Genomic DNA, 16627 nt, shown 5'->3' on the forward strand with positions numbered 1-16627 from the left:
CACTTGCCTTAGAGTACGGAGGTAAAATAATAGGCGGGCGTCAAAATCCTTCGATTTTAGAGCTTTTGCGGGGGATGCCAAGACTGAGGTAGAACAGCCCTAACCCTGGCGGGCCGCCCATTGGGCAACCTAGAGCACACCTTTCCTCAGGCCAAACCCAGCGCGCCCGGGGTAGTCTCGAGTTCTCAGGTCACCTCTCAGTGACAGCCCTTTCTTGAGTTCCTTCTCCTTCGCGTCAGTCTCTCGTTCTCTCACCCCGCCCCTCTAGACCAGGTGAGGTTTCCTCCCTCACACTCCTAGGGGGCATCGCGTCAGCCTGGCTTATATATTGTCTCCTCTGAGTTTGATCTTTCGCTCAACCCCTAGTCACCTATGACTTAGGTTTCCGTCTCGCCAAAGAGTAGCTACTACCTAGTGCAAGCACCTTCCGTCAGGCCGGCGATCTCAGTGGTCGCTCTGAGCAGTAAGCTTTACCGGCTTAACTGAAGCACCCGCTCCTTTGCTTGCTGGGAGATGTAGTCCCTGGACTGGCCATTTTAGTTCATTGTTACTATCGCCGGCGGCCAGAAGACTACAGTTCCCAGCATACCCAGGGCAAGACAGGATGACCTGGGTCGGCGCCTCCACGTGACCACCCAATATGGCTTCCCTGTGTCAGGTCCAGCTGTGTAGTGGCTCGGTGTGATTTGTTAGCTATTTGAGGCAGGGTACCCTCGTCAGGACTGAGACATGCAAAAAATTAAATCTCTCATGACCCGACAGGTAAGTCGCGGCAGCTGAAGCAAAGGCTTCCTTCATCTCGGAAGTGAGAGGAGCCGAGATGTTCTGTCCCTAACCGGTGGCGGGCGGAGACCTAAGTTAATGGGTGGTGGCAGGTGTCAGGGGGACTGGGAAGCCGGGGCACACCCTGGAAAACTCACCTGGGCCGCCTGGATTGGAGCCCTGGTCCAGCAGGTACCCGCCTCCCAGAAACATTCGTATAAAAAGAAGTCATTGAAGGAATCAGGATATCTTTGTCTCCCCTCCTCCTCTTTTTGCCATCTTTCCAGAACAGCCCCAGCTTCCTTGCAAGGTCTTCCGCATCCAGGCTGTCTGTCATATGTGAGCTGATAGCCTGGGTAGGGTGGTGTGGTCTGTGCAGTAGAGGTGACCTGGAAAGAGTGAAAACGGATAATTTTAAGACAGCATTTGTAGCTTTTGGATTTTGGGCAAGTCCCCAAACTTTGTAGCTTACTTGTCTGGATGTAAAAATAATTATTTTTGTTCATTTTATTTCACAGTTCTGTTATGAGGGTCAGCAATAAGCTAATATATGTGAAAACTCTTTGTGAAATTCTACTTTAAAAAATTTATTTTTGTTATGGCAAAATACTGATCTTTTCTTTTTTTCCCAGAATGAAAATTCATGAATAAGAGCTTTGGCTGTTTTGTAATCTGCCTCATAAATGTTAGGGACCTCGTAATAATGCCTCAGCTTCGTTTAAGAAGTGCAGAAATTTTCTTTTATGTACTTATTGATTATGACTTTATTTTAGCTACCTTTATTTACTTCAACTTTAATATTTCACTAGAATTGGTCATTTTATTATTTTAATATAAAAGATAATTAAGATTAGAGTTTTAAATCAACATGGCTTTTAAAAGTTTGGAGAGTGTGGAAGATAATCGTTTAGTGGAAGGTTTATTTGTGAGATTTTTTTCTTGTTGATTACAAAAAGAACTCAAATTCCACTTTCTTATTTAAGAATTCACAATTTGAGAGAGATATAAGCAGGTTACAAATTGTATATTTCTGTTGCATAATACACAAATGACCCTTACATGATTATTTTAGTTATGTCAGATTATTTTGTTAATGGTATGAAAATATATATCAAAATGTTCTGTGAATCATAAAAATATTTAAGTAAGTGGCTAGTAACATTTGTCAGTTCCTCACATATGTGAAGTACTGGTATTATGCATCCTGCTACGTCTTACTTGACAATGAGTTTGGGTCCTGCTGTATCCTGTGGTAGCTGTGTGACTTACGGCAAGTTACATAACGTTTTTAAGCATCTGTTTCCACATCTTTAAAGTAGGAATAATGTGTACCTTATGGAGTTAGCCTGATAGTGGTGTTTATATGATACAATGAAGTTAAAGAGATTAAGGTGTTAACAGAGTTCCTGGGCATTATCAAGGAAGTGCTTGAACATAGAGACCGTTAGTTACATTGGCTACATTGATGGTGGGAAAGCAGGAAAACTGGAAGCAGGCTGTTGCAGTAATTCAAGCAATAGATAAGTTCATGCTGACTTTGGTACCTGTTTGATTTTTAAATCAATATATACTTTTGTACATTATACCACTAATACCTCTGAACTGCCTTTGGGAGGCTGAATTTGGACCTTTGTGTATCAGCTAAGTTTGATGCTCTCTCAAGTTTGTTGCCTGCCATACAGTTCAGTGTAGTTAACATTGTCATAATTGTATGGTAGCTGTGGTTGATTTAGGTTTTTTGACCTCATTTTGTAAAACTGAGGAGAGAAAAAAATTTCAGATAGGAGTGATAAGTGTATGTGTCCTAAATGTAATGCAATTTGCTGAAAATGGTAACACTTAAGCCTTAGTTGCTTATTGAATTTCAGCACGTCAAACCTGTGTTTAATTGGAATGGAAAAAAATACATTAAAGAACACATACAAAAAGCTGGAACCATACTGTGTACAAAGTGAGGTAAAATTAGGAGTTTTGCACACATATTTAAAGTTATCCTAATTATATATGTTATGTCTTGACTTTCACATATTTGATACTGATGCACATTTCTTGAATCCATGAGGTATGAAATTTGTGTGCCTCCTATTTACATCGAGGGTTTGAATTAGTACAGTTTGTTATTGGGTTAAATTTAATAGGATTACAAATAAGTGTACGTGAAAGTATTTCTTTTTTTGAACCTGTAGAATGTGCTAATAATATATATTGAGTTAATGTGAAGAGATGGAAATTAAGGTCTGTGAAATTTAAGTTTTTGGGCATTTCAGCTGCCCTGGGAACTTTGTTTGCAAAATAATGGGAGGAAGGAAGGCTTTGTTAGCTCTCTTTATTTGAATGAGATCTGTTCTTCATCTTTCTCCATTATGCTGGCCTCTGTTCTTTCAGTCCATTCAACAAATGTTTATTGAGCACTTTGTGCCAGGCACTATTGTAAGTAAAAAAAAAAAAAAAAAGACAAGTGTTAAGGCAGACATGGTGATAAACACTGTAGAGGAAAAGAGGATAGAAAGTCCTGGGAATTGTTGGTGATTTGAGGTCACTTATAATTTTAGATAGGATGGTCATGGAAGGCCTTGCAGAGAAGCTAATATAAAAAGACCCGAAGGGAGTGAGGAAGTGAACTCTGTGATGTGGATATTTGGGAAGGAGCATTTCTGATGGAAGGAAAGGCAAATGCAGAGGCCCTGAGGCAGGAGCTTGTTTGAGAAATTGCAAGTGGCCAGTGTGGGTGAAGTGAGTGAGGAGAAGAGTAGTGGGAGATGAGGTCAGGATAAGGTTAGATGACTGAGGGCAGGAAGCTAGATCATATAGTACCTTATAGATAATAGCAAGATCATGGCTTTCATTCTGAGTGAAATGGCAAATAGAGGAATGATATAATCAGACATAACACTTCAGACAGACCATTCTGACCCATGTTTTAAGAATAGATTGAAGAGGGGAAAAGAGCAAAACCAGGAAGACCAGTGATGAGGCTACTATGGTAATCCAGGTGAGAGGGTGAGTGTAGGCCTTCTACCCTAGTGGTAGAAGTGTTCAAAGAGGTCAGATTGTGAATATGCTGTAAATGTAGAGGTGACAGAATTTCCTGACAGATGGGGTTTGGGCTGTGAGGGAAAGAGAAGCATTAAGGATGACTCAAAATAGTTTGGCCCCAGCAATTGGAAGAATGTAATTGTGATTTCCTCGGATGGATAAAACTGAGGGAGGAACAGATTGAGGGAAGGGACATGGTTTTTGTACTTAATTTGACAGCCTCTTAAATATTCAACTGGAGAGATACAGTAGGCAGTTGGCCAGATGAATCTGAATTTATGGGGCGAATCCAGGGTGTAGCTAAAACTCTGGGAGTTACAAACATGTAGATTGCATATAAACTGGTTAAGATCACAGTGGAATGAGTGTAGATATACAAAGAATCTAAGGTTGGAGCTTTTGAGAATCCAGTGTTTAAAATTCAGGGGGAAGCAGTGGATCCAGGAAAGCAGAATGAGAACATGTAGCTTGTGAGGTAAGAAGTCTTTAGCTTCCTGAATGGCACCTGGAATATAGCAGATGCTCAATAAATATTTGTTGCATGAATGTGTGATAAAGAGAACAACCTAGAAGAGTGCCTTGAAGCCAAGTAAAGAATTGAAAAGAGTAAGGAGTGATTAGCTGTGTTAAATGCTGAAGATTGGTCAAGTAAGGTGAGAGTGAGAATGAGAAATGTGCTTTTGGATTGAGCAGCATGGAGGTCCTTGGTGCCCCAACTACAGCAGTTTTCATCAAGTTGTGGGGAGGAAAGCCTGATCAGAATGCGTTCAGGAGAAAATAGGGGGAGAGAAATTAGGGACTGGGTGTAAACACTTAAGTTTTGCTGAAAGAGAAGGAAACACAAATCATCACAGATGCTGCTTTGATGGATAAGACATAGTTGGTGGTTTCATAAATGGAAAATGAGGATTAATGTAGACATAACTGAAGTAGTCTGAAATGTTAATCTGATTTGGGTAAAGGAAATGCAGAGGTAAGTGTTAATTTATGATGAATTTTCTATATGTCTGAACTGGGGAGTTATCAACACAAAAATACAAAAGAAAATCAAATAGTGGTAAATGATTAGCATCAAAGTTTTAACTTAATAAAGGCAGAGAACTGCAGTTAAAACCATGACTTCATGCTTTAGAGAGATGAAGATAAAATAAGAATGACTTCACTTGTTAGTAGAAATTTATAAAATTGATAAAGTGTTGAAGATCTAAAGTACAGTTGAATGTCAGATGTGCTTTGAGACATTTATGTAATTCTTCATTTCTGTTTTGATAAAAGGAAAACATTTCTGTCATAAAATATTAAGAATTAGGGTTAATCATCACAGAATGCTTGAGATATATGAGACAGTATTTTTGGCTTCTCATATACATTACCTCTTTTACTTCTTATAATAGCCTATGAATGATCATAGAATATAATGCACAAAAAGGATAGATAAGTTGTTCAAAACCACAGCAAGAAAGTCAGGATACAAACTCAAGTGGTTTGCTTCAGAGCCCATTACTATAATCACTTCACTCTACATCCTCTTAACATGTACACAGATTTTCAATTTGTATTACTTTTATTTTATACATTTGGCAGAAATTTGCCGTGTATTGGTATTGAATTGTTATGTGGTGACTACTTTTTCTAGATACTGGTATATATCACATTTACAATGCAGGCATTGGTTTCTTTACAGAGTAGCGCTGGGGAAAGAGAAATTAAATATGATATATTTCTTTAGGGATTTCTGTTAGATTAGTTAAGCAAATCTATACAGATGGTCCCCGATTTACTATGGTTTCATTTAATGAATTTTTGAGTTTATGATGATTTTATTGAGATTATTAAATGTATTTTCCACTTATGATGGGTTTAAAAAATTTTTTTATTTTAAGTTCAATGGTACCTATAGAAGTTTGTTATATGGGTAAACTCATGTCACAGGGGTTTGTTGTACAGATTATTTTGTCACCCAAGTATTAAGCCTAGTACCCATTAGTTATTTTCCTGATCCTCTCTCTCCTCCCACCCTCCACCCTCAGGCAGTCTCAGTGTCTGTTTTCTTCTGTATGTTTCCATATGTTCTCATATGATGGGCTTATTGGAACATAACCCCATTTGTAAGTCTAGGAGCATGTGTACTTTAAAAAATGTTTGTTTAAAAGACATGTCAATTACATTTTAAAAATATATTTTAGGGGTGGTCATGATTTGGATTCAAATTGGGAAGTTTTACTTTCATATGTGTGTATATAATGTATTTAGAAGTGTAGTTTGGTAGCTCAGCCTTGCCTTCTTTACCACTTTTGATGCTATTCCCTCATGACTGTTGGTAAGAATTCAAGACAGGGAAGAACAAACTGCCCAAGACTAGTAACATATTTTTTCTCCCTCACTCATTGAAAGGCATATTAAACCTCATTAGGCCTTTCTTTTTCCAGCAGGTATTCCTAGAAATTTTTTTGCAATCAATTACATATTCCCATGGGAACAATGTGCTAATTTGTTGGAGATTGGAACCTGACCAATGACTTCTACCTAATAATTTACTCATTTCTTTGTTGTTTATTCTGTTTCTGGAACTTTGCTAACCACTGGGCTACAGAGGCAAATAGGACTTTGCCTCTCCCTTTCCTTAGGACTTAAAGTTTGGAAGAGAAAGATACATTTAAAATTTAAAGCTTTACTACTTTGGCTGAGGTATTGTCTTGGAAGATGTCTTGCTGAGGTATTGTTTTGGAAAATGCATATTCCTGGTCCAAATCCAGAGAAACCTATTCATTAGGTTTATTTTAGGGCCTACGAATCTTACTGTTAACGAGTTCCCTGGGTGATGTTGATGGTCATGATCCAAGGGTTATACTGAGAAATACTGTGTTCTTTGAAGCTTAGGGATTTAGGAAGACTGTGGAGGAGGTAATTCTGAAAGTGGTGTATTGCTTTCTCATTTCTTGGAGTGGTAAGTGTGTCTAAGAGAGAGAGAAGGGGAGAGAAGAGTGGGTGGGCTAGATATTCTGGGGGTAATGAAAGACTTGGGGTTGAGGCAGAGCACTTTGTAATAAAAAAGTGTAGCTATGACTAGTGCTATTTTACAACAGGGAAGAGAAAATACACATCTCTATAGTTTAAAGATAAGCAAGCTCTGTTCTAAGTCTCAAATAGTCAACATAAGCATAGCATGTATTTTGGTTACTAAGAACCCTCAATATAGGGCACCTAAAGGACAATTTGTATCATCAATCTCTCCTCAAATTAATAATAGCTAATTTTGCCTAAAAACTAATATTGCAGGGACCTTAATTGTCTGCTTTGAATAGTCTATTTTTAAAAAGAGGATTTTAAAGAAAATGCTAACTGCTGATTTCTTTCTATTTTAATAATTTCCCCTGGTACAGATAAAGCTTTCAGAATCCCTCAGTTGATGTGAATATAGAAAGTACAGGGCACCAAAGAACTAAAGGACAGGTAAAAGACAGTGAGATATGAGACTTCAATCTTAATTTATGCAGCATGAATTAGATATGTTGGTGGGAAATAATCAAGTAAAATGAAGGGATTACTTATATGTTAGCTTAGTTGGTTAGCATATTGCATCTGTAAATCATACTACTATTGCTTGGACTTTTTTCCTGATTGATTTAGTAATTATTATTGTATATACAAGCGCTTGTATAGAATGCTTTTTGTTATGTAAGTTTCTTTACTTTTGGCTGTTTTTAAATCATAGATGACTTAGACTTCCACCATTAGTTGTAAAATTGCTGTATAATACTCTTCTATTTTAAAATACCAGAAGTACATCATTCTCTGATTTAGTAATAGTACTATATGTGTTAAATGATGATTACTTTTAGAATGTGTGTTCCATATTTTGAAGCAGGAAAATTTCTATTTTTAAAGTGGTCATTTCTGTTTCAGTAGGTGTATTCCATCCTTTTATAATTCTTCAGCGTGATTAAAATTTTCCTTATCTTATTTTTTTTAAGGGTCTGAAAAGCCCTCAAGAAAGCCTCAGTGATCTTGGTGCCATAGAGAGTCTCCGGGTCCCTGGAAAGGTATGGATCTACATGTGTGAGCGTGACTTTTTATTTCCTTAAGAAAATATGGTTGCCTCTGGATCATAATAATTGATTCACAGAAGCTTTTCTTTCCCACAGGCAGATGGTGGTTAAGATAAGCTAGGTAAATTTTTATTGTACAGTAGGTGTAGAGCTTGTTTCATTACACATTGGGATGCAGTATGTATGATTCATTATAGCAAAGCAAAAAATGCAAACTTGACAAATTTGGAATTTATTATATTAAATTCTTAGCCTGAAAGCAGTTATATATGTGTGTATACACACACACACACACACACACACACACACACACACTCTTATTGATTTATCTGCTGTAATTTGTAGAAATAAAATGAAATAATTGACTACTGACTTTTTATACTCTTAACACTGTGCCAAAAATCATGATTATATTTTTGTTGTGGAGCAGAGGTTTTTCAATAAACATCTAAACCATAGTGTTTATACTGAATTGTATAACTTATCTCCTAGATTGTAGGAATTTTAGATTTTGATTGTCTGATATTCATGTGAATTTCTCAGTTTACAAATTTTATATAGGTTATTTGAAAGCTAGCTGGATTCCCCTCAGAATTATTAAGTATTGTTAAATCCCTGCTGTTTTTCTGGAGTGTTGCTGGTGGGAGCTGCCCATGTGAATAGCTGCTCCATCACAGATTAAGTTGGCATTTCTGAATGTCTGTTTTTGTATTTTTTTAATTTGAGAGTGACACGTGAAAATACTGTTTGTTTTCTGCATCAGGCATTTGAAAACACAGGGCGTGCTTCTTTTGATCAGCAGTTTAAGGCCTCTCCTTACACCTCAGTGTCAGCTCCTTAGGAGGATGATTTCTCATCTCTTTCAGGTGCCTTGCCTGCTCAAGTGAATTTTGTACTTACTGTATTGCTTTTATTTTGGGTTAGACCCAAACGTATTCTCCAAATGCAATAAAATTATAACCAACTCTTTTGCATGAAGTGGTTCAGACAAAAACTTAAAAAAAAATTCCATATAGTTTTATATAATGTTATTAAAAATTATGGACTATGAAAAGGTTGGGAAATAAGAGATAGCTATAAATCCTAATTGACAATAATTCTCTTTATTTCTTTGACTTAAGAAAAAGGTGATCATGCATTACGAACATACCTTTAATTCGATTGTATTACATATTGCAGAATCAATGTTAAATTGATGAGTGAGCCTCTTTAAAAAAATACGTGACTGTCTTAATAAGAACTTTCTGTTGCATTTCCACCACGAGCCATGATGTTTGCTCAGTAGTGGTTGGTAGTGAATTTATGGTGATCTCATTACACAGTCTTCTTATTGACTGTACACCCCCAACTCCATCAGTGACCAGTGCTGTCTGTACTTTTAGGATAACTGGTCTTGGGTGGAGTGGCCAGTCTGGGATCAAAAGGTCAGCAAATATAAATCGTTCAGGTGAAGAGTAAGCCTAAAGCACTGGTCTCTTTAGCACATACTAAGAAGCTAAGTTAGTTAAATAATAAAACAGTTAATAGTAAAAAAGGTATTGATGCTGTAAGCTTACATTTAACCTTACACTAAGAAATCCCTACAAGCTTCATCTGCCTGTTTGTTTTTTTCTGTGTTCTCTTATAGCATAACAAATGATGGAGGGTGAACAGAGCTGCTGCCTTCTTTCTGGGTAGTTCTGAGAACATAAGAGTGCTAGGTCCAGAGAGTGGCAAAGCTCCAGTCAGTAAAATGAGTCTTTGGATAAGGTTTGAAGTCAGTACTGATACCAAGAGTTAAGAAGACTCATATTCAGAAATTCCCTACACAGCATAGCTTGATGTAACTGTAATGTTGAGTATTTTTCACAGTGTAGATATGACTTTATACTTAGATCATACACATATATTTTAATGATTTATTTTTATATAATTGCTTTAAAATTAATGTTGCTGCTAGTTCTTGATGTCATTGAAAAATATCTTTACTTAAGATCTTTTAAAATTAAGATTAAAAGCATTTTAACAAAATGGAAAATGTTAATTCAAATTATTATTTTAAAGTAACCTTTGCTTTAAATATAAAATTAATGTATAGTCTAAACAGAAAACATGATAAACAGAAAAAGGTATCTAAACAAAAAAAAAAATCACAAAAATCACCAACACTGTCAAGGTTAACATTGCCTACTGGTCTTTTCCCTATGCATATTCAACAAATTTATTGAGTTTCTATGTGCTAGAGATACTTCCTAGGGATTAGCAGTATAGCAGTGAAAAGACAAGAGTTCTCTCCAAAAGCCAAAACTTCCCTGTTGTCAGAGAGCTTACTTACATTCAAGCCAGGGGTAAGGAGATTACAAATTAGAATACTGTGAAGGAAATAGGGCGATGAGATAAACTCTTTGAAATTGGCAGTTATTTTACAAGAAGTAGTCAGTATAACTTTTCCACTCTCCCTCCCCAACCTTTTTAAAATGGTATTATACTCTAGAAATTATTTGGAAGCTTGGGTTTTTAATTTAGTTATATATATATGTTACATAGAAAATTCTCACAGTATATTCTAGGTTTAAAAAGCAAGGTACCCATTAGTTTTGCTTAGGGGAGTACTCTTTGAACTTAACAATTTGTGCTATTTAAGTAGTCACTATAAATTTTTATATGGAAAACTTATAAACATTAACTTCATTTAATAGGTCTGCCTCACTCATAAGTGTAAGTACAACTTTTAAAAAACATTTCCCTGGTCTTCAGGAATGATCTCCTCTCTTTTCATAATGTCTTTCTAAGTTGGGACAGAGAATTGATATTTCAGTGGCATTTTCAAGAAAGAAATAGGTTAGTTTGGGTTCTGTTACATGAAAAGGTTCTAGTATAAAGGATAAGTAGGAGAAAAATATTAGGATAAATCATGGCTGTTTAAGTTTAAAATGGTCAAGTACTGGCAAATTTTATGTGCTTCAACTTGCTAGAAAAAGGAGTGTAGTGAAGCAGAATTGAAGGTCACTAGGTGTGCTTGATAAGCCAGATGGTATTATTTATTTATTTATTTTAGAACTATATAAATTCAAAGTGGGAAGAAACTATAGAAACTATCTGGTACAATTTCTGCATTCTGATCCTGTGCCCCATTTTAAGAGCAGATGCAAGTCAAGTAGTAATCTGTATACTGGAAATTTGGAATTTGGGTGGATAAAATAGTATAGAAAAGTAGAAAATATTTAAGGTTCTTTTCAGAACTTGCTAGAGGAAAGGAAACTTTTAGACAGATTTCAGGAATTTTAGCTTAAATAGCTCAGTGCTAAGATCAGTGGTGCCTAAACTTTGCTGTACATTTAGAATCAACAGTCCCCAGGCCATGGCCAATTCCAATTAAATTACCATTTTTGAGTGGAGGCAAGTGTCAGTAATATTTAGAGATTCCCCGGTAATTCCAGTGTGGAGCCAGGTTTGTGAATATTAATTGTGAAAAAAGATGAGAATATTATCTTTTTTTTTTTTTTTTTTTGAGGCGGAGTCTCGCTCTGTCGCCTGGACTGGAGTGCAGTGGCCAGATCTCAGCTCACTGCAAGCTCCGCCTCCCGGGTTTAAGCCATTCTCCTGCCTCAGCCTCCACAGCAGCTGGGACTACAGGCGCCCGCCACCTCGCCCGGCTAGTTTTTGTATTTTTAGTAGAGACGGGGTTTCACCGTGTTAGCCAGGATGGTCTCGATCTCCTGACCTCGTGATCCGCCCGTCTCGGCCTCCCAAAGTGCTGGGATTACAGGCTTGAGCCACCGCGCCTGGCCGAGAATATTATCTTAACAATGGAGCAACAGGAAATGGAGGAACTGTTCTAAAAAATAGTTTGAAAGTTTTACCGAGAACTTTTGTAGGATAAGATAGAATGACCTAAAATTTCATTCTTCGAAATAGATTCTGTTATATTTCAAATTAGTGGGATTTTCATGCAGAGGTAAAGATATAAGAAATTAGGTAGCATTTTCTAAGCTTGTTCTCCATTTAAACATGAAATGTATTTTACTTAATTGGTTACAAGAATTAAGAATAAAACTAGTATTTATTATAATATATGATAGTAGTCAGAGCCAAAATGTTATTAGTTATAGAACTTAGTAGGACTGTGTTTGAGAGTATTTGTTGAACCCAGATTAAAAAGTAAAAATACTAGTATTCAGAACCTTATAAATCTACATCCAACCTTTATTAATAAACACTTTTCATAGTACTTTCACAGTGGCACAATATGAACCTGAAAAAGAGTATTGATACTAATATTGTTTTATGAATTTTTACTGAAACGTTGCTTCCTCATAGTATTCTTTAATAAGACTTTTCTTGTCCTCAATTTAATTAACTCATAAATAGTAATGGGATTCAACTGTCTTTACTATTAATTGGTTTACTTTTGATTTTTTTTCATGAAAGAAAAATATAGTATGAAGTGACAAAATAAATGTTGCAGTCAACATTTGAGAATATATTTGTTTAAATATTTTATACTTCATCCATTCAACAAGTATTTATTGTGTACCCGCCTACTCTGAAGCATTTCTGCTTATATACATTCTAGGAATTTGAGCAGAATGTTTTCTAGAGTTTCTAGTACCTCTGTGAAATCAGATAAACCGATTTGACTTGACTTCTTAAAATCCATTAAAAGAATCCTAAAACCACATGCTAACTGCAGAGCTTGGTTTACAGTTTTACCAAAATTCGTGGAAAGTGTGCTTGAATCACATTCAAGAGACATAGGTTCAAGTATTGACTTAAACATTCAGCTTGTTGAAAGGAAGTCATTTTAATGCTTTGTGCCTCAGTTTCTTCATTTGTGAAAAGATGCTATTGAACTAGATGACTTTTTTAGAGTACTTGTAGCTCGAATGTTTTATAGTTTCTATATTGTAATTTTTGTAGGGGGAGTATGATAGAATAAATATACGTTCTAAAGAATTTTTTGAGCAGTTTTTGTTAGAAGATTTGCATATTGGTGTCTATATCAGAGAGGATTAGTATTGAGGTTTATGACTAGGAGACTTTATTTAGAGATTATGATAAAGACTTTCAATTTAGAATTAGGTATCATTTAGGACAGGTGTCTTTTGCAGGTGGTTCTAAGGGAGCCTCTAACTATGGATCTGCAAAATCATTTAAGAGTTTTTCTTAGGTGCTCATGGCCAACGGTATTTAGTTGTGTTCCCTTGAACCATTAATGAAATTATGCTTCTCATAGCTTCAGATGCTTTGAGATTCTTAACCCTTCTTTCATAGCAATCATATAAGTTCATTCATACAGTCCATTTGGCAAACACTTATGGAACCAGGCAGTTACTAATCATTGAAGATACAAAGAGGTACAAGACTGTTCCTAACTCAACCTGAGTCGGGGAGACAAGCAAAAATAGATAATTGCAGAGGAGTAGAGGCACAATAGAGTTCAGCTAGGAGAGGATGTGGAATAGATGAAGTATATTCAGGATCTTTTAGAGTTGGTGATTAATTTTTTAAAGAAATATTATAGTTTAAGTTGTTGAGTAGAGGTTGGGAACAAGGATACTGATTAAGAAGAAAAAAGGAACATAAGGTATAGGAAATGGAGAAGGGTTACATTGGAAGGACATTAAAAAGCAGAATTTGAGATTGATGATTTTATTGGATTTGGAAGGTGGAAGAACCTGTAAAAGGCACTGGGATTTAAGGTGCTGTGGTGTTGTCTTTTCTCAGATTAGACAGTATTATTATCTTTTAGAGAAAGTGTCTGATGAGATGTTTGAAAACAAAAGAAAAACAAAATTAAGATGTACACACTGGATTTTTCTCCATATATCTTGATTTATGATATATCTTTTCTTCAGTGTTAGCCCCAGAAAGGACAGGCATTGGCACACATTAAAATACATCATCTTAATCACTTGATTGTGTTATAAAGCTGGATTAAAATGTGATCCAATAACCTTTTATTAAAATGTTCTATAAATCATTTTGCCCAAAACCTCCTTTTAAATTGTAACTTCAATAATATTCCACAAGGTGGCACTAAAAGCCTGAAGAAAAACAGGGTAGGCTTTAAAAGATAAGTTTATTTAAAACACACACAGAAACTGATGAACCAGGAATCTTTGATGGATTATTACTGTTGTTCTAGTGGGATTTTAGGAGAATGTGCCATTTCCTCATGTAATCAGACATCTGACAATTCGTTATAAACTTATGTGGCATATGGTTTTAGGGTATCTGTGATCTTGAAATAAGTTTTGAATCCTGTTTCATTTGGAAAGAGATAAAATTTATTTCTGTTCAGTGATTTATGATTGTTGTAATACTGACTGAATATTGAAAACTTCATGTTTTGTCCTTATTTTTAGCTCTGTTTTAGATTTTGGTGACTAAACACTTTTTTTTTTTTTTTTGCTTTCAGTTAGAGCCCTAACATGATGTTAACTTTGGTAAGGTTATAGCATCTGTTTTCCCTATAACAGAATAGATTTTTTTTGTTGACGAATGAAGAATTGCAAACAGTAAAAAAAAGTCTTTGATAAGGGATTTGCTGTGGCAAACCCCAAATCATGCTTGCAAAATTTCTCTTTCCTTCCCAACATACACATGTACATACATTGCATTCTGCCATTGAGTTATATAATCAGCTATTTAAGCACTAATTTCTGCCACTGAGTTATATAATCAGGTGTATAATATGAACTGTGGTCTAGTGAGCTACGTACAGAAAGAGGAGTTGGTGTGCATTTCATTTTTCTGTATATTTTTAGCAGAGTTTTAAAATCTGACCTATGAAGTGAAGATTTGCATTCATATTTTTGTTTGAATAAAAACCTAGTATTGAAGATAATGAGATTCCAAGCTGTTATGTGGGTTTAGAAATTAGGTTAAATTACTTTTCAAAATTGCAGAAAATATTGAATTTAGTAATGGTAAGGAAAACTGTTAAGCTGTCATAACTAACGTTTTATAAAAGTGAATAGAATTAAGAGCCCTGAATTTGGATTAGTAGTTTTAATTAGTGTGATATTTTAGATAATTTAAAAGTAGTGGTTAAATACAAAATTAGTAGTCTCTCTTTTTTTCCTCCTAAACTTGAATACCATCCCTTGGGTGATGAACTCTTAAGTGGAAAATTTCTTGGCAAAGTTATAGTCTAGTTCCTTAGAAACCATAAACGTACTGGGAGTGTATTATAATGCCTTACATTTGAGGGCTCAAATTGTTTTATAGAGCTGAATCCCCAATTCCCATAAAATCTTTTTTGTTGTATTGTGAGGAAAAGTATCTTGGCTAAATCAAAGATGTTGACTTAAATCTCTACTATGATTGTTTTTCTTCATTTTTCATAAAGTTACATTTCTGATGTACATTTATGTGCATGGTCATGTAGCTTTATCTCAGACATGATCAAAATAGAAAAATAGACTGGGTGGTATTATATGCAACCTTATTGCGTGTTGTGACTGCCGGAAAAACACAGCCTCTAAAACATTGAATTCTGCTTGGTTTATTACATTAAGAAAATATTGAATATTTATGCCTGTTTTTGATAAAGCACCTGAGGCAGTGATATGTGTTAAGATGTTTTATTTTTAGGGAAGAAAATATGGTTCTAATATATAAAAAATATATTGAATTTATACAAATCTCAGTTGTTGCATTTGTCTCTTGGGGTACAATGCAGGCTCTCCCTTGTGACATTTTTCTATCCTGCGGAAGCCACCCTTTATTGCTTTAACCTGTTGTGCACTTTCCTGATTCAATATTTTTACTTTTGCTTTGCTTTATATTTGTAACCCTATTCCCCCAATGTCTAAATCTGAAATTCTACCTATTCTCTCATATTTTCCAAATGCCACCTCTTCCATCAGATGTGAACCCACTGTCTGATGCCTTCCTTTTGCATCACCCTTATGTTCTGCCGTGCTTTGTCATTTCTTACTTATTCGTCTGATCCTTCCTATTACTTAACTGTTTGAGGGAAGAGCTATATTTTACTCATTTGTATTCCTGTATGACCTAGTATGGGAAATGTTTACATAGTGGGAATTTAAAAAATTGTTAAATGGAATTTTTTTTTGGGGGGAAAGATAAGATTATAGAGCTTTGAAAGTAGGCAGGTTAGTTTCTGATGATAGTATGGGAGAGAGATTTGATTTATTCATTTTTTACCTTTTATGCTTTTGTTTTCTCCTTTTTGTTATTCCAATTCATTACTTTAATTGTAGTTTTTTATCCAGCTGTAATTCTGGGGTGACGCTGATATACTTTTTGCTTAGTTGATTACCATTGACAGCAAGTTGTGTGGCAGCACATTTGGTAGCCTGTAGTTGTTAACAAATTATTTTTGGATTTTCAAGTTTTAGAGAGCATTTATATCACTGTTAATGTGACTATGTATTTATTAATTACTATGTGACATAAAATTTATTATAAAAATGTTTTAAACATTTTTAAGGCTGAAATATTTTATCCCAGACTTAGTTTGAATGTCTAAGATTATTATAATTTTTTTCTTAAATCACATGTTTAAATATGGTATAAGAAGTTTCATTTGGTATTCATTTTCCCCAATTTTGCCTTGTAATTTTTAAATAGGAAACCTTTTGTTTGTTTTGTTTATGTAAAATTTGGCCTCACACCTATGTATTGGTTCTATTTTAGGTGAAGAATTGTGTATTTTTGTACATCTCCCACCCTAGGAAATCAGTTTCTATTAAATTATGGAGTAATTGTGTTAAAAATATGCAATCTGGTTGCTTCTGTTTATTTTTCTTATTTACGTGTATAAAATATTC

At 35.2% G+C, this 16627-nt stretch overlaps 1 protein-coding gene across 3 annotated transcripts in view; it reads left to right on the top strand.

Moving 5' to 3' along the window:
• The first annotated feature begins 601 nt into the window (after positions 1-601).
• Positions 602-16627, top strand: part of VPS50 (VPS50 subunit of EARP/GARPII complex) — a 119895-nt gene continuing 103869 nt past the window's right edge. For 2 of the 3 annotated variants that reach the window (XM_033194767.1, XM_033194769.1), the window contains exons 1-2: positions 602-762; positions 7773-7841. In XM_033194767.1, the coding sequence (XP_033050658.1) occupies positions 730-762; positions 7773-7841 (102 nt within the window). In that variant the 5' untranslated portion in view covers positions 602-729. The remainder of the gene's footprint in view (positions 763-7772; positions 7842-16627) is intronic. The other variant, XM_033194768.1, reaches the window with a different exon arrangement.

Source organism: Trachypithecus francoisi, unplaced genomic scaffold, assembly GCF_009764315.1.
Source record: "Trachypithecus francoisi isolate TF-2019V2 unplaced genomic scaffold, Tfra_2.0 Lachesis_group4, whole genome shotgun sequence".
NCBI classification, from domain to species: domain Eukaryota; kingdom Metazoa; phylum Chordata; class Mammalia; order Primates; family Cercopithecidae; genus Trachypithecus; species Trachypithecus francoisi.